This window comes from Hippocampus zosterae, chromosome 6, assembly GCF_025434085.1.
Source record: "Hippocampus zosterae strain Florida chromosome 6, ASM2543408v3, whole genome shotgun sequence".
NCBI classification, from domain to species: domain Eukaryota; kingdom Metazoa; phylum Chordata; class Actinopteri; order Syngnathiformes; family Syngnathidae; genus Hippocampus; species Hippocampus zosterae.
Window position 1 is genome coordinate 22,899,073 of NC_067456.1, and position 17,977 is coordinate 22,917,049.

The 17,977-nt window shown below is 42.4% G+C and overlaps 1 protein-coding gene and 1 long non-coding RNA gene across 4 annotated transcripts in view; one reads left to right on the forward strand and one right to left on the reverse strand.

Moving 5' to 3' along the window:
• nsmfb (NMDA receptor synaptonuclear signaling and neuronal migration factor b) overlaps window positions 1-10,450 on the forward strand; it is a 41,941-nt gene extending 31,491 nt beyond the window's left edge. For all 3 annotated transcript variants that reach the window (XM_052068232.1, XM_052068234.1, XM_052068233.1), the window contains 2 exons: window positions 6,769-6,844; window positions 8,462-10,450. In XM_052068232.1, the coding sequence (XP_051924192.1) occupies window positions 6,769-6,844; window positions 8,462-8,559 (174 nt within the window). In that variant the 3' untranslated portion in view covers window positions 8,560-10,450. The remainder of the gene's footprint in view (window positions 1-6,768; window positions 6,845-8,461) is intronic.
• Window positions 10,451-16,730: 6,280 nt separating this feature from the next.
• On the reverse strand, window positions 16,731-17,462 carry LOC127602349 (uncharacterized). Its single transcript, XR_007962771.1, has 3 exons — window positions 17,386-17,462; window positions 17,103-17,272; window positions 16,731-17,026 (listed from the first exon to the last, which is right to left on the reverse strand). It is a non-coding gene; the product is annotated as an uncharacterized LOC127602349 (long non-coding RNA).
• Window positions 17,463-17,977: the final 515 nt, after the last annotated feature.

The following is a 17,977-nucleotide window of genomic DNA, read 5'->3' on the forward strand; positions in this document are numbered from 1 at the left end:
TCAGTCTATGTGCTGTCCTTGTGCAGTCTTTTCCTAGCCTCCGGCGTATTTTTTCATCCTAAAAAACAAAACATTTGTTTGAATTGGTTGGCTGGTCTCTTGATGCAATCGACAAGATTTTGGTGGGCAATTATTTTCCCGGGGGGGCCAAATGAGAACCAGAAAATATTGTGGAGGGCCGGGCCAAAAGTTAGAAATAGAAAATAATAAGATAGCACAATGTCTTTGTATGCCAGTAATAATGTAACATTCTCCTCCACCATCACACTCAGCACCAGTTCTCCTCAAGGATGTGTACTGAGCCCCCTGTTGTTCACGCTCTACACATTTGACTGCTCTCCGACTCTTATTAGCGGTCGAGTTTGCTAAAAGTTTTTAACATGATAACAATCAAACCATTCTAGGAAATGTTCATTTACTCGAGCCACAAGCAATTCACTCTGAGCATGGAAATTGCCAGAATCGGACTGAGTAAGAATCGCTTCCTTGTTTTTCAAAGTCTCGTAGATTTGAGTCTTTCCGACTCCAGGCGTCTCCTGAATGTTTCTTTGTACTTTGTTACCCGCTTCGTTTAATCAGATACAGCACATATCACTTTCCCTTCCATGGTCATTACTCTCTCCCTCTTTCTTCGTCTTCCCCCCCTCCCTGTGCTCCGCAACTTGAAGTAACTGCGCCACCTGGTGTTGAAATACCCGTCATTACAAGTCCAAACGAAATGAATGCTATAAAACCTCAATTGTGCACCAATCTTCGGCAGGCCAGATTAAAAAGACCAACGGGCTGGATCCGGCCCACGGGCTGTAGTTTGCCCACCACTGCCCTAGATCCATGGAGGAAGCGGATAATGGTGTGCCTGTCAATACTGTTCGTTGAGGAGGAGGAAGACATCTACATTATCGGCCTTCCGATAGCAGATATGCTGTAGTTTGGTGTTAGCAGTTTCCTGTTCTATGGCAAAATCCAACCGACGGGAGCAGCTTTATTGGAAGTGAAGAATCTGCCGGTCATTCTCGATGGTCTAGTGCAAATGTCCAACACTCAGACTCAAGTGGTGACTGAGCTCAACCACAATTGCGGTTCTGGAGCGTCTGCGTACGATCGACAACAACATGGAGAAGTTGGAATTCTCCCTTCGAAAAGGAATTGAGGATTTGGCTGATCGGCGCCAGTGAAGGGATACAGCCACGGACTCAAGGCCACCTGAAATTGTTGGCGGCCGTCCCTCCAAAACAAACAACGCTATTTGGACCCCTTTCCCCTGGATGGAAGGTATGCACGGAAGCTAGTGCCCCCACCATCACCCCCTCCTTCTCGGCCATGGACTGATAAGCCAGGACTGCCTTCATGAGCAGACATTGACGAAGCAGCTGCGGCCTGTTCACGTATACACAACCAGACAATCACACGCGCATACACATCCTCATCATCACCATCTTCATCGTTCCTCTTCTTTTCCCAAATTATCTGGGGAGTGCACGGTCCGCAGCTAGTCGGATGGGCCGCGTCGTGGTCACCCCCCCACCCACTCCCCCTTCCCATTCATCCTCCCCCTCATTACATGTTAGGTCTTGGGACTTGTTGTAACTGTCATATGCTTATTTATGTGCTCGGGTCTTTTTTTATCATGGACTTAAATTATCCTCAGAAGAGGATAGTTCGAGTGCGTTTTTTTCCCCCTCTCCCTACCTTGTGGTTTCCTTTCTGAACTCTGACTGCAAATTTCCCCATTGTGGGACAAATAAAGGATATCTTAATACATTTTATTTATAAGCGCCTTTCAAGACACCCAACGACACTTTACAGTAACAAAAAAAACACAAAACAATACAATATAGGTTGAGCAGTGGCAGCCAAACGCGCCAGCATTCACTCAACGCAGAAGTCAGAAAGAAACCACAAGGAGGGAGAGGGGGAGAAAAAAAACCCACGCTCGAACTATCCTCATTTTGAGGATAATTTGAGTGAGCCAAAAAATCTCCTGCACAAGCATATGACAGTTACAAGAGGTCACAAGACATAAACAATGAAGGCGGTGATACAAGGGAGTGTATGTGCGTGTGTGTGCCAGCCAACAGCTGGTACGTCAAGGTCCTGGCATATCAGTCTATGGCCGATAAGGAGGGGGTGATGGTGGGGGACTAGCTTCCGTGCATACTTTCATCAGGGGAAGGTCGAGATAGCAGATGTTGTTTTGGTAGCAGGCTGCCCAACAATTTAAGACAGCCTTGAGTCCGTGGCTTATGTCTCTTAAGTGGCGTATATCAGCCAAATCCGTGATTTTTTTCAATATTTGAGCACGGATTCCAGTTTCTCCAAGTTGTGGACCATCTTGCAGAGATGCTCCAAAACCGCAACAGTTTGTGGTTGAGCATAGTCTGAGTCTGAGTGTTGGACATCCGCACTATGCCATCCTTAGACCGGCAGCCTCTTCACTTCTAATAGAGCCCCTCCAGTCGGTTGAATTTTGCGCTAGATCAGGAAACTGCTAACACCAAACAGCAGCATACCTGTTATCAGAAGGCCGATAATGTAGATGTCATCCACATCCTCAACGGACAGTGTTGACAGGCACACCATTCTCTGCTTCCTCCAGAGATCTAGGGTGTACCCAGCAGCAAAAGTCCCTGACGGGCAATTAGGCTCCCCACTGCCTGTTCTTCTCTTCGAGAAAATTTTGTCAATGGCTGTCGGGCTGCCACCCGGCACATGCAGGGATGGACAGTGAAATAAAGGAAGTGCACTTTCTCTCACACAAACGTACACCACACTTTAAAATGACAAGAAAATAGACTCCTTGACGCCCACTCAATTCACATATGGACTTACTGACCCTTGTTGCAATTATGTGCTCTCAACATTTACTTTCACACTTCTTCCTCCTCCAGTACCCGTGCTGTTGCTCATCCACCCCCACGGAGGCAAATGCACACTTACCATATGCAGGCCAATATCACATAGCTCATATGCACGTGTAAGTTACACGTTATCGTCCTCTCTTAGACGTTGTGTAAGATCGTAGAAAGCAAGTTTAACTCTTTACTCTCCATTTAGAAAATAACCTACATTTAAAATGAATACAAACTTTATGAAAGATTTCACTTGAAGATTTTTCACTGTGTTACATATGTATAAAAAAAAAAAAAACAGCACCGCACTGGAGCGTAATTTTACATTTTAAGTTGTCATTTTATGTCCTTTATTTTATTTCATTCATATCTAAAAGAAAAATAAACTATAATGTAAAATCAAATGTTCTCCGATTTAGGTTGAAACGGAGCAGGAGTTGGACAAGTTTTATTTTATCTGCCCCTTTTCTCCCCAGAATTAAATTACAAAAGAACCTAATTTAAAGACAACAAAGTGAAAGGTTCTTAAGTCTTGAGCCAATAAGTCGTGAGCACTCAGTGCAGCAGTGACCTCTTTGCAAAGCCTAAACACTTCAGTCAACACCTTGCATCCCCTGCAGCCCCTTGAATTTTGTTATTACGACGTATGCGTTATTCACCGTACATTTTGGAACGGTCCCAGAATGATCCAGAATAGAATTGGACTCTCAAAGCATGGACTCAGTTGGGTTTGAACAAAAATAGGTTATTTATACAAAAGTACGCAAGATCGACAAAGTAGAACGAATGACGATGGTCACAAAAAACAGGAAAACGGGTCAAACCAAATTCACTTGCGAAGGCATGGATAATATAAACGTAAATAGTATGTAAAATTTTTTTTACTTTTCTTTTGATAGCGGCGCGGACACCCGCAGCGGCTCCTCTTGTTTCATGTTGAGAGGGAAGAAATTTCATCTGTGCTGTATGTTACACATACAGTACATTTGACAATAAAGTTAATCCAATCCAATCCAAATAGCTTCTCGTGAAAAGACAAGAGTTAAGCCAAACCGCGAAAAATACAAAGACAAAAATAAGATTCAACAACAAAAAGACTTACTATGAAAAATGCAGAAATTAGGTGCGAAAATACCTAGCGTGAACGAGAGAGAACATCTTGTAAATTCAACACTTGAGACAGTTATGAGGAAGATATGGAATAATCTGACAGTGGCAGTCCTGAAATACTTGGTTGATTATAATGCATGACAGGTGCACCGTTGGAGGGAACCGCCCACTACTCTACCTGGAACACAGATCAAAACAGAACCGTCTTGATGCATATTTGTCAACTAAGCTACCCAACAAAAAGGGATCTGAACCAAAATACCAGTTCTTCATTAGCCCACCCTTATATGGATATTGTAGAGAACTGTGGTTCCTCGAGAGCCATATCCCGCCCTACTCCAACACACCTGATTCAAATGATGAGCTCATCAGCAAGCTCTGGAGAGGACTGAAATGATCATAAACAATTGGGCATTCACGCGTCATTAGCTGAGGACCACAGACGTGGCTGTTTCACTCACTTGTCTCGAGTACATCTCTTGGTGGCAGAGTGATGGCATGAAACACTGCTGTTGCCCTAGTTGTTATTTGACCCGCAAGTCTTACTTTGCCAAAACCAGAAATGGCACCGCTCTGCCTCCTGCGGGTCTTTGATGTCTTTCCGAAACGCATTGCCATGCAGTTGAGCAGGACCCAACGGCCCGGCCCCAATACCCACACTAGACCCTACGGTCCTCGGTGAAGGATCCACTTAGTTGAAGTGCAGGTTGTGTTTGAGAGCGCAGGTTAAAAGTGTACAAAAAATGAATAAATAAAAGATTCACAGAACTGAGACATTGCGCGTTGTGTCATCGACTTGGCCCGATGTGTGGGCTCTGCATCATCACACATGGTGGCACCGCTTGTTGTTTTTGGCAATTTTGCTGTTAAAAATGATATTAAAACTGCAATAAAGTAGTTGTGAAGTAAAAAGTCAGTCTCGGGCTTCCAGCCATGGCTTGACTATATGTAGTATCCCCTTGTGGTCTCAATCTGTAGCTACAGAACCACACACAAGCCATCAGACACGCATTTGCGAGTTGTGTACGGCAAAAGGCACACGAGAGGATACAGCCATGCAAGAGGCTCGGTGTTTAGTGATGACACACTTTCAGATTTATGTACAAATTTAATCATTTATTTCAGTCACCCATTTGCAGATTCTCGTTATGTAGTTGTGAATTGAAATACACATTTGTAAGTGGTTTCACTACAGTAATGGCCCTATTGCTTCACAATTTCAAATATCTTTGTCCCTTTGAGGATGATCTCAAAATCCACAACAAACAGTACATGGGAGACATTAAGCATTTGATTGCAATGCCCACTTCGAAGTACACATTGTGCTTTTTTGGCATCATCGAGAAGAGAGAATCTCAGAGGCATTAAGCAGAGCTCAAGTCGATCAAGATTTAAAAATGCAGAATGCATACAGTGCATTTATAAGGAAAGCTAATGTGCAGTGTCAGTCGAATCCTGTTTATGTTGAATAAAGTATCATTTCTTAGTCATTTCTTTTGTATGCAATTTAACAGCTCAAGTCATTTGAGCAAAAGTTAACTTCAAAAATGGAGATGGCAGGGCTGGCGCCAGAATCTTGTATGTCCCCATCATGTACTAACATGCAAATCATGCTTTGATGTCACCTGTCCATCCATCGTTTTCTTAATAATAAAGAAATTAGGAAAATTAGCTAAAGGAAATACAATACAATACAATTTACTACAGTTTTATTTATATAGAGCAGTAATTCTTAAACTTTTTACAAATATCAAACACAACCAGTTAATATGCACATTCACCGAACCCTTCATGAGTGAAAAGTAAATCATCTATTTGTTAAAATATTCTCCATGCTCAACACTTTGTGCTCAGCAATGAAGTGATTTCAATTTCAAGGTGACCTGAGATGAAACCCCTGAAAACATCTGCCTTGAAGTTTAACCTTCACCACATTGATTTTTCTAAATGTTTACAGCTGCATCTTCCAGGAAGGTGCTCGTGTGGGATAAAAACTAGTCATATATTCCTTGCTTGTTTGCCTAATGTCTGTGCAGTGTTGTTATGGCAGCCTAAAATAATCTATTGTCTCGAAAGAAAACAGTGACTCGCTTGCAGAGACATCCATCATCATGCTTTTTTGCTTTTGTTGACTTACACGAGCTCCAAGATGTTAATTTGAAAATGATATATTTATGTTGCGTAATGAATATGTGATATTAGCACTGTCATAATTGATCAATCGAACTGCTGCTGCCTGTGCGTGTTCTTGCAAGGTCAGCTGGGTAGATGCTATTAATAGAGTGAGCTGTCTTCAAGTGACGCCATTTATCACTACGCGATCAGTTAGTCACGTTTTCACTGGAGAGTTTTGTTGTGGGGGTGGGCAGTTAAAAGATGAATCCAAGTGCAGGGAAGCAGACGGAATACTGGAGTAGTAATTTACAGTCAGTCAACCCAAAAAGGTAGATGCTTAAAAAAATAGATCAACAGTATTCTAAAATATTTCTGTATACCCTTGCAGCGACCATAGTTTCACCGCATAGACTAATGTTTGAAAAAAGTGAGGTTTGGAAACTGAAGTGCAGTACTCGATATAGTAGTACATGCTAAACACGATACGTTTTTATCGGTCAGATTTCTCTGGTGAGTGAAAAATGTTTTCACTAAGCATAGACTGTTGACCTTTACAAGCAACAGTTCATGCTGCTTAAAGACCACCAAGGTGGCACTGGGCTTCTTCCATGACAGCCATTCAATTTTTTTTCTCTGTTTAATCATTCTGTTTTTATTTGAAAAGATATTCTCCTTTTGTTCTCTCTTCCTGCAGCTGATTAAGACTTTGAAGAGGCTGATGAGACCCTCCTCTGTTGAATTCAAGTCCCCGCTAGAACTGTCTGCACAGGGTGAGATCACTTTAGACCCTCACACAGTTTGTAAACTGCACAGCTAGCTATTGTATTTATTTGTTCTCGTTTATTTGGGCATAATTATCATCCTCTTTGTACGACATAAACAACTTCACGTTTCTGTTTTCTGCACTATAAGGCGCTTCGGATTATAAGGTGTGCCTTTAGTGAATGGCCTATTTTAAAACTGTGTTCTTATATAGGGCGTACTGCATTATAAAGGCGCATAGAACAGAAGCTACAATAGTGGCTGCGGTTGCATGATGCATCCACTAGATGGAGACACGCTAAAGGAAATACAATACAATACAATTTACTACAGCTTTATTTATATAGAGCAGTAGTTCTTAAACTTTTTACAAATATCAAACACAACCAGTTAATATGCACATTCACCGAACCCTTCATGAGTGAAAAGTAAATATATATTTTTTATTTTATTTTTTTACAAATTCAAGATATTAAAAAAACGCATTGATTAGAAAACAGAAAAAAGTAAATACAATTTCAAGAGATAAGTAATTTTTTTTTTTTATTGTACGACATACTATCACAACAGTCACACGTTGACTACTAAGCGAATTAAATTTCCCACAGCACTGATTGGACAAGCAATGTCATTTGATCACTGGCAGCCAGTGAAGGCCAAGTGGGCGTGTCATAACCCAGGTTAAGAACCACTGATATGGAGCCTTCGCTGCAACTGTAACAAAGCAGTCAAATCTGGTCACAAACACTGACATGAAACATATAAATACAAATGGGAAATTTGGAACGTGGGGGTTTGTTGTGACTGTTGTTATTCTCCTTTTTTACAAAGTACATTCCTGAAATGTTCCTCCTCTGCTACCCTGCAATTGGCTCCTCACCCCTGCCAAACCTTCACAACCAGAGACCAAACTATTTGCACACACTATACAAGCAATAAAGCAGTCAAATATCCATCACTTCCCCTTGAAAACAAATCCGGACATTATCGATTTGCTCCACAATCCCAACTGGTGGGCTTTAATCACTGACGTTAGTCGTGTCAGCAAGCCTTTTCACTGATGAAGAAAGTGCATTAGGGAGTATGAGCAAACGCGGGTGTGAACTCTGCTGCGCTACGTACGTATCTGTCATTTTTCTGACAGTTATTGATGCTGCGCTAATTATTCTCTCAGTAAGAGTGCCATTATCTCACCTATTTTCATAGGATTTTACATTTTTACATTCTCATTGCTTCAGTGAGACAAAAGATCCGTGTGGAATATGTTGTATTATCTCTCATGCAATATATACAGTATACGAAATATATCGCTACATGTACAGTACATCGTAGGATCGTCGGTAGGTCCAAGTATGTGTTGTGAAGCTCTGATGAGTTTCCATTCAATATGTCATATCTCTGTACCCTCTTCTGTGTACTATCAACACTCAGTGTGTAATTCACATTGCACTCCTGTCAGTCACTGTTCATTTTGTCTCAATTGCGAATTGAGCTTCACGACATCGTTTGAAATCTGTAGTAGCTCACTTTGCAAGCACAGCCCAACCGTGACGAAGTCGACTTCTCCAAAGGCATGGACAGTTTTGTAATTGGGTGTTTCTTCTGCCTTTTTCTTTTCTCTCTAGGTAAAGAGATGATTGAGATGTACTTTAACTTCCGCTTGTTTCGTCTGTGGAAAAGCCGCCAGCACTCGAAAATGCTGGACTACGACGACCTGCTGTGATGATGAAGCTCTATTTTCTGGCTCGTTGGCCAGTTGTTTCGCACCTGAGCCTCTGTGCTGTGACGGAGGCTGTGGAATGGCCCCCGGAGTAGCTCGGAGGTAGAGTTACAGCAGCAGTACCAGCTTGCCTGGGATTTATTGCTCTCTCCTGAAGGGGACAGAGTGGCCGAGTAGATTCAGCTGTCGTGGTGTACCGTCGCTCTTCTGTCCACTTTCCGTTCCTGCTAATCACTCAGAGAAACAAGAATGAGAAAGGCAAGAAAATAGGGTCAAAGGAAATGACTTTTCCCTCCTTGGCCCAACTGTGTCGGAACATGCTCACTCCGGTTAGATTTTCGAGTGTGCGGAGAATGCTTGATTAAAGAGTGGCTGAAGAAAAAACAAATTCCTTCTTCCTGAAGGTGATTTTATTTTCTCACCCTTGCATACTTTTCTCCATTTTATGGTAGAAGCCCATTGAATTTCTTCAAATGAGCAAGTCCTCAGTGGCGCATTAGGAGAATAGAATTCCAGCAATTCTCTATCTGCTGGCGTTTTAAATGAGCTAATATTTAGTCTTATTAATAAATTAACTTTTTTTCATCACTTGATCATCAATGTATTACAATTGTGTATTATCTCAGGATAAAGCTAGTGTTTAATACTTTTGAATTAGATTCACGGTTCATATTGCAACATTCGTGTAGGTGATGGTCTTCTTACAGCACACACATCAAACATGATAATACAACTGTCAGGCTCGCTAATCCAGGCGTCCTCTTCATTTTTAGATGAACCTTGCCAAACAGACAGGCATCGCCCTCGATCTTGTGTAGCACTACAATATTACATTGTTCACCCGCTGCAACAGCACAAATGATTCTTTCTGGAGCTGTTCGGCGGCTGATTAGGTGTGTTCAATTACGGTATGTTTATATTGCATGCATGTATCTACACAGTTCATAAGCAAGTCTATATTATAAGAAAGTCAGATGACATCTTTTAACTTTAGGATAGCATATGTGCTTTTCAGTATTTTGAGAAGCCTAAAAGCGATGAGAATCTTCCTTGCTTACATGTTTGTGATAAATGGCAACTGTAACAAATCTGCACTCAAGTTCAATTACCTCAGTGTTTTGTGTTGCCATTATTGAAGTACCAGCTTCGAAGACAATAGGTGACTTTTAAAAGTTGCATTGCAACTAAATGTATTGTCTTGTGTCCTTCATATTACATCGTTGACATAGCAGAGAGTTGAAGGCCGATTCAGCCAACGTGAGACATAAGGTCCATGTTACACTTGTAGCCGAATATGGTTGAACTTGTTTTGTAACCGTATACTGTACTGTACAGAGTCGAGTGAATCTGTTTTATCCGGCAATGCCTTGTGCACAGCTGAAATAGTCTGTGTTAAATGACCAAACACTACTTCAGAAAAATATTGTGAGGTCAAACATAACAGAGTCATTTATTTGGAACATCCAGTAAGAAAAACTACTTTGATGTGTAGCATAACTGCTGGTGTTATCAGGCAGTTGGTGCTGTGTCAACTACATGACTCTTACAGTACATTGCTTCATCTCTCCTTGCTGAGATGTTCTGAAAATAGATTATTACCCTGTCCCCATTCACCTTCTTTATGATGTGATTGCATTTTGTGTGCGTGCGCACGTGTGTGGTGGGGGGCATATTTGGTTATTTGATGCTGGGGAGGAGTATGTACGAGTCCCTTTAATGTGGATACATGACACTAGCTGTGCAAAAACAGCACTTTTATGATACTCAAAAGCATTGACATAGCCCACATGCAACTATTTCTTCACAGAGTAAGTTGTGTATTACAAATGTTGCATATAAATGTACCAATGAACATATGTGAAGCATTTTTGTACCACACTGGTTTGTATTTTTTTTCTTTCTACCGCCTTTATTACCTTTATTATTTATTACCGATTTGTCTTACTGTTTATTGTGCATGTTAAATTGCTCCATGTACAGCACTTTGTATGCAGCAATGGCTGTTTGAAAGTGCTCTATAAATACAGTTGACTTGACTTGACCTGACTTTTTGAAAAAAATATATCTATATATTCCATTGTGAATGTTTCATGACTGGTGTCAAAAAACCTGTTCCCATCAAAATATTAACAGATTAGTGTACAAAAGGTGATATTTTCTTTAGGCTCTCCTAAAGCTGAGAGTACACAATTCATTTTGTTTTTTCTGTCGGGCTACAATAGTGTCATTGCTCTGTGAGCCCCTGAAAAAAAAATCTAAGGTTAAATAGATTACTATTTCATAGTGATGAACCTTGTGTTTGATCAATTGGCCCTTTGTCCACGGCAATTAACAACAATAACACTTCCCCCGATTGAGATGTAGAGGTGCCTCCACAGGCTTCCGCTGTCAGATAGGTGTGCCATTATAAAGGCTATGACAAAGACAGCTTGACATCTTGTTTCAAAGGAAGTTGTGGCAGTCAAAAGTGGAGCTCAAAAGGTTTTAGTGTGCTTCGTTAAATTAAGTAATTAACTATGAGCATTTTTTGTTGTAATCTATATTGTGTAATGTCACATTAAATGATTATGTACAGAATGTTAAAAAGTTCCATTTACTTGTACTTTTGTTTGTTTGTTTTTTGTTTTTCCGTAATTTTTTTAAACACACAAGCTTGTCTGTTTGGACAGCAATAGAAGTTAGGTTTGCTTCATGATAATGTGCAACCTAAACACTTTTTCATATCCATATTTTCCCTTTTTAATCAAATGTGTTTCCAAGGTTTACAATTCTTAATTGAAAAACAAAGCATTGAGTGAAACCTTTCCCTGAATAATTGTCCGATTATTGTTGAAGCGGTTGTATAAGGCTACTCCTCATTACTGGTGAACAGTCCAGGAAGATTAAGAATTATGTTCATTCTGCTCACTGATTGCCTCTTGGAGTCAAGTCTCAGAGCCCAACCACTTGGCGATGCAGCTGTTGCTGTGGCATCTTAAATAATGCTATCAATATAACCCTGCTGCTGCATGTATGGATTTATAATTAAAATTATTATTAATATTAAGTACCAAGTAATATTGTGACAGGCAATAGCCAAAAGTCACTTCTATCCGATTTCATAAGTAGCCAAACAAAACTGTTTCATATAGCAGAGTTTGGTGAAATTATTTACGCACTGGGCAAAAAGCCTAAGTTATTTCAAAAATATATATATATTCTGACTACAAATGCCACTTCTATGCCATTCACATCCATTTTTAAGTCATCCGTATTATCCAGAAACTTATGCCCCAGTTTTGAGGGAATAAACTGAATGATTTTTTTTAACTATTCCAAGCATAATCTTAATCGAAATGTACCTAATTACAATAACTAACAACTGTACAATGCTGTACAATTAGAACACCGTCTATACCTGTGTTAAGAATAACGCTAAAAACACATAGCTTAACCTTTTGTGAGAATATAGTGAACATTTTCATCAATACCTCTTAAAACGTCTTTTCACATATTCTTGTGTCATTTTTAATCAAAACACATTCACTGAATTTATAAAATGGCCGTATTTTCCGCACGATAAGGTGGGACGGGGTATAAGGCGCACCTTCAACGAATGGCCTATTTTAAAACTGTTTTCATATATAGACCTGACCTTTGAGCACTTTAATCAAGTTATTTTCACATTAAAAGAAACTAATACTGAGATAAATGTATCACATAATGAAATGCGTGTACGTTTAGCGCTCGTATGTCATTCAAAAGCCAGTAAGTCAGGACAGTAGGTAGAAACAATAGATATTGCCGTTATCAAAAGCTGAGATTATAGATAGAAAATTGGTATAGCTCTCCTGTGCATTTGAATCCCCGCTTTGATTGAATAGAAGGTGTGTGTGCATTGTGTCTAAACGAATAGAAAAGCAATACTACATTGGTAAATGTTTTGCATCATTGGTGACACCATGTGCGTGAAAGAACTGTTTTGAGCTCCTGTCTATTAAACTTCAGTTTCACAGAATTTGTTGCATTGTCTTGACCTTGATCAAGTGATGATACTAATGCATAAAAGGCAGAACGACCAGGAGTTTATTATCTGATGCTCGATGAACTGAGATTTTGAGAGAAGCTTCAAGTTTGGGCATTACAGATTTTGACATGTGTTGTAATTTATAGCAATGACATTTCCCCCCCAAAAAAATAAAAATTCCACCTCTTGCTGAACCTTACCCTTAGTTAATAAATGTTATTGAATATGTTAATCTTACATCTTGTGATATTATTATTAGTGGTAGTCGTCATAGTAGTATGAAAACCTAATGTGCTAGAGAAAAAACCCGACCAGATTTAGAATCATTGCAAAAAAATACTCAAAAATGTTTACTTGAATCGTTGATTAAAAAATAATAAGGAAGGTGAGGACTCAATACTACAAAAAACTGGAGACAAAAACTTGAAAAAAAAATTATACAACCTCCTTGTTTGGTCCTTGAGTAGAGGAGGGCAGTGGATCTTCTATTCCGGAAAAGAATCACGACTCATATCGCGTGAAAACTAAAACAGAAATATTCCACACTATTTACAATCAATATTTACAGTCATCTCTTTGACTCAAACAGGCAGTAAACAAAATATGTTGTGTGTGTGTGTGTGACTTGTAACCCAGTAGGAGATAAATCTAATCTAATAAAAGACCGTCATACAGCGTAATATCTCCATAGATCTCTGTCTATACATCCGGCATGCGTGAATCAAACTGGAAGTAATTGTTTACAAAATATTTTCAGCCCAAATCATTTCACCAAGATTTAACAGAAAACCATAACCATAAAGGTTTATATGCAAATAGGCTGGGTTGGGAGGTTTACATAATTAAAAAAAAAAAAAAGTATTTCAATACAGTTACTCGTGACCTGTTCAAAAAATGTTGTCTGTAATGTAATCGAAGTACTATAATATCAAAGTAATGTAGCTTGAATACTTTTAATGACTTTTGGATCTCTCCAATGCCTTGTTTTAATTCAAACAAACAACGAACAAAAGCAGTACAATACACTGTACAGTATATATTATGACATTTTTCTTTGGCTGGTATTTTCTGTCTCTTGGAGGTGTAAAATTCATTGTTTTGCAATGCTGGAGGAAGAGTGAACACCTGCGGTCCAAATCCACAAGAAGCTCGAGAAGGAAGCTCCTTTTACAACTAATCATGGCACCCACCTGTTCTCAGTTAGCCTGTGGGATGTTCCAAACGGGCGTTTGATGAGCTCCGTCTCTGGCCACCTGCCCCAGCTTTGCAGCCACCAAATTCGAAGTTAATGATTATTTGCTAAAAACAATAACAGTCATCAGTTTGAACATTAAATATCTTGTCGATGTAGTGTGTTAAATTAAATATAGGTTGAACCAAGTCATTGTATTCAGTTTTTATTTGCACAATGCCCCAACAGGCACTGTAGGCGACTCGTTGGCACATCAGCTTCCCAACAGAGGTGCAAGGTTCGACTGCGGCTCCGGCCTTCCTGTGTGGAATTTGCATGTTCTTCCCGTGCCTGCGTGGGATTTATCTGGGTACTCAGATTTCCTCCCATGTTCCAAAAGCGCGGATGGCTGGTTAATGGGACACTCTAAATTGTCCCTAGGTGTGAGTGTGGGCGTGCACGGTTGTTTGTCTGCATGTTCCGTGCGATTGGCAACCAGTTCCTGGTGTACCCCGCCTAACTGCCTGATGACTGCTGGGATAGACTCCAGCATGCCCGCAACCCTTGTGAGAATAAACGGATTAGAAAATGGGTGAAATGATGGATGCCCTAACTTCACTGAAATTGGAATTGGTAAATGTATCAAGCTCCTCCTTGTTGACCAGGGCTGATACATCAGACTTATTTACATGATTCGTGCTTGATTTTCTTGACAGGTAAAGAAAATTCTGTTCTAACGAGGATGGTTGAGTTTGTAAGTATTGAAGTGGAGTCTCTCTGTAAAGACTCTGGACCTGTCAGTGAAACGGTTCTATGTTGATACACACCGAGGTCTGTTTTGAGGGGCTGGAGCACACAGGAAGCGAGAAGGACATCAAAACCCATCTTATTTAGTAATCTTCTCTTCCAGTAAATTTGTCCTGCAAAATGGCTGAGAGGAACTATTAAATCCTGAATTTAGTTGTAAAAAATGTCTCTCGGACCTGCAAGAACTCCAGCTTCCTCATCATTGTTTTAACCAAGTGATAAATGGTTGTACTTTTCTAAACAATACAGGAATGTCTATTGGCACTTAATTTACTGGTAAACTTTGTCACATCCACGGCTATAGATCTGTTGCTCACCTCAGAGAGTGCCCTAAAAGTGCTGTGACGTCGAGCTGAATGATTTCAGGAAGAGATTGAATTGTTTCCTCACAGGAATTTTTATTCCATTCAAAACCACTCCACCCCACCAGCCAACCAAAATAAAGCTGCAGGAAAACATTCAAAATGTATAGTAACATTTCCAAATATGAAAATGACATAATATTATCCAAACACTAAAAGCTAATACTCCTCCACTAATACAAGGATAGTAAAGAGGCTGTGTGAGGGAGGCACTGCTTTTCACGTTTTTCATACTGGTTCAACAAAGCAAGCTGTTGTGCATATATAAATATGTAATTAGGCAGAGGAGCCTTTTCATCGAGTCTGGCTCTCTTCACCTTGAATTTAGCAAGCACTGTGTTCTTGTATTTCCCATCTCTATACATCTTGAGGAAGTGTTCCTTGAGTGTTGCCGGTGCTAGACAAGAATTGCTCTATTTGGCATTATAAATCCTGCAGTTTGGACGCTGTCTCCAATCATGTCCCGTTATACATGTGAGTCCATACTGTACATATTCGTCCAGTGTCGCGTGATCACCTGCTGCCAGTGATGGCCAAAATAGGGCATTTCATCACGAACCTGATGACAGGTGTGTGTGACTTGATCTCCGCCGAACCCCTGAGACCGATTCAACGAACACCCTGGGTTTTAATTGAACCCAGGACATCGCGTGACGTGGGGCTTCGTTACATTTAGCGTCCCGGTCAGGTGGTTACCATACAGTGGGAAGTAGGAGATTCGGTTGGCCGCTATGTCTGCATTCAGCTAAATCAGACTGTGTCCAACCTCTTTTAACAAAACTTGACCAACTTTATTACTGTGTAGGTACTGGTACATCTCAGCTCTTTTAAGATTGCTCTTTGCCTCACGTCTGCAGTGACAGAGTTCAGTAGTGATGGGTCCAGTGACACCGATGCGTTGATGCCTGCGCCGGGCTCACAGGGCAAACCACGTGTCGGTGCATGTGCCGCTTCATTACGTCATGTGATTGACACATGAACTGCACCGGCGCAGTTTAGACTGCATCGGCTGCCTTGACACAGTCCAGGCTGCTAATTGACACATCGGCTGCGTTGACACAGTCCAGGCTGCTAATTGACACGTGAACTGCACCGGTGACGCAGCAAAAGCCCCCGCAGTGTATCCTAAGGAAGTGCGTCTGGCGACACGATGCCGATTGCCGAAACAAGCTAGACCCCACCCTCGCTCGAATGTTTGGGCAATACGGAAAACACACTGATTATCAGAAAAAAAATGTGTCCGTCTGACTTCTAGCGTCATGCCGGCTGTCATATAATAGGCCATTATTATATGAGAAGTGTTTTATGAACACTTCGCAAAAGATCTGCGATCCCTAGGCTCAAAGGTGCGGATCAAACCGTCGCCAATTCCTAGTGGATTGCAGTGAAGTCCGTAAGGGAGCCTCCACGCCGAATTGACGGGACTTTCCATCACTGGAGAGTTGGTGCGAAGTGGTAATGACCTTCGGGTCAGCAAAATCCCGCAGGACCGCGTCCGGCGGTATACAAATCCACCTCAGTCCTGGCGTTAAGCGCCTAGCAAGGCGGCGGACCGGATCCCCAAGACGACCATCCCCATGGGTTATGAAGGAATGCCCACCCTTCAAAATAAAACACCGGGCCCGGCGCACCCACGGTCCAACCTCGGGTGCTGCAGACCCCCTGGACCACCACCGTCAGCCACCGCGCTGCCGTGGACCCTGGCCACGGGGTCGAAGTGCATGGGCGGGGTTGCGACCCGTCCCCCTCCCTCACGCTACATAGCCCCCAGGATGGCGATTCTCCCCCCACCCCCTCCGGCCCCCTCGACCCGTTTCCCCCCCTTCTCCCGATCCCCTTAACCTCAAGAAGTCCGGCGGCGATGGCGCGGGGCGTCGGGGACAGGCTCAGATGAGGGCACACGTCCCTAGTTCCACAACCACACGTCGGCGGCCGTGGCACGATGGTCGCTCCCCTTGCGAACTGGTGATGGTGCAGGGGAGAGGCAGCGACCACGCTGGCGGAGCAGGACTCTTTAGTCGTAGCGCTGCTCCCCTCAATCCGAGGAAGGGCCAATAAAAGGCGGCCTAAACACACCCATCACCGCCACCGATCGGCTGGAGACCCGCCTCCAGCAGATTCATCCTTCATGCGGGCGAAACAAATACAAATACAATAACCGGACTGCTTTCCTGGAAATCGGTGCTTGGAATGTACGAACCCTGATGGACAATGCAAGAGCAAATAGACCGGAGCGCAGGACTGCCCTCATCGCCCTTGAGATTCAGAAGCTCGGCCTGGCCATTGTGGCCCTCTCCGAGACCCGTCTCCCTGGTGCCGGGCAGATCGAGGAGCCTCGGCACGGGTACACCTTCTTCTGGAGCGGACGAGCTATGGAGGAGAGAAGAATTCACGGTGTAGGGTTCTGCGTTAAGTCACGTCTGGTTAGGATCACAACATTATCCCCGTAAGAACTTCTGAGAGACTCATGTCCATCACTCTACCTCTGTGTCAATCCCAACCCCTTGTGATCATCAGCGCCTATGCACCTACCCTGGACGCCTCGGAGGAGGCGAAGGAGTCCTATGCCGCGCTGCGTGGCCTGATCCTCCGCGTCAACCCCCGGGATAAGCTCTTGGTTCTGGGGAAGGAGGGCGTCGGCAACTGCAACGAAAATGGAGAACTACTCCTTGGTCTCTGCGCAGAGACGGAGATGGTAATAACCAACATACTGTTTTGGATGGCCAACAAGCACAAGACCACCTGGCAACATCCAAGAGCCGGCCACTGGCACCTGATCGATTACGTCCTTACCCGCATCTGCGACCGAGCGGACGTAATGGTCACGAGGGCAATCCGCTCCATGGATGACGGATGGTCCGATCACAGGCTGGTAGCCTCAAGACTTGGGCTGAAGATCGCACCTGCGAAAAGAAGGAAGAAGATCCCCAAGAGGATACATTTCAATGTTGGGCTGCTGAGGAATCCCGAAGTCCTCGAACAGTACCAGACGTCCCTCGCGGACAAACTGGACACTCAACCTCCGACCCTTCCTGCCACTGTCCACTCAGACTGGGAGCACTTGAAAACTGCGCT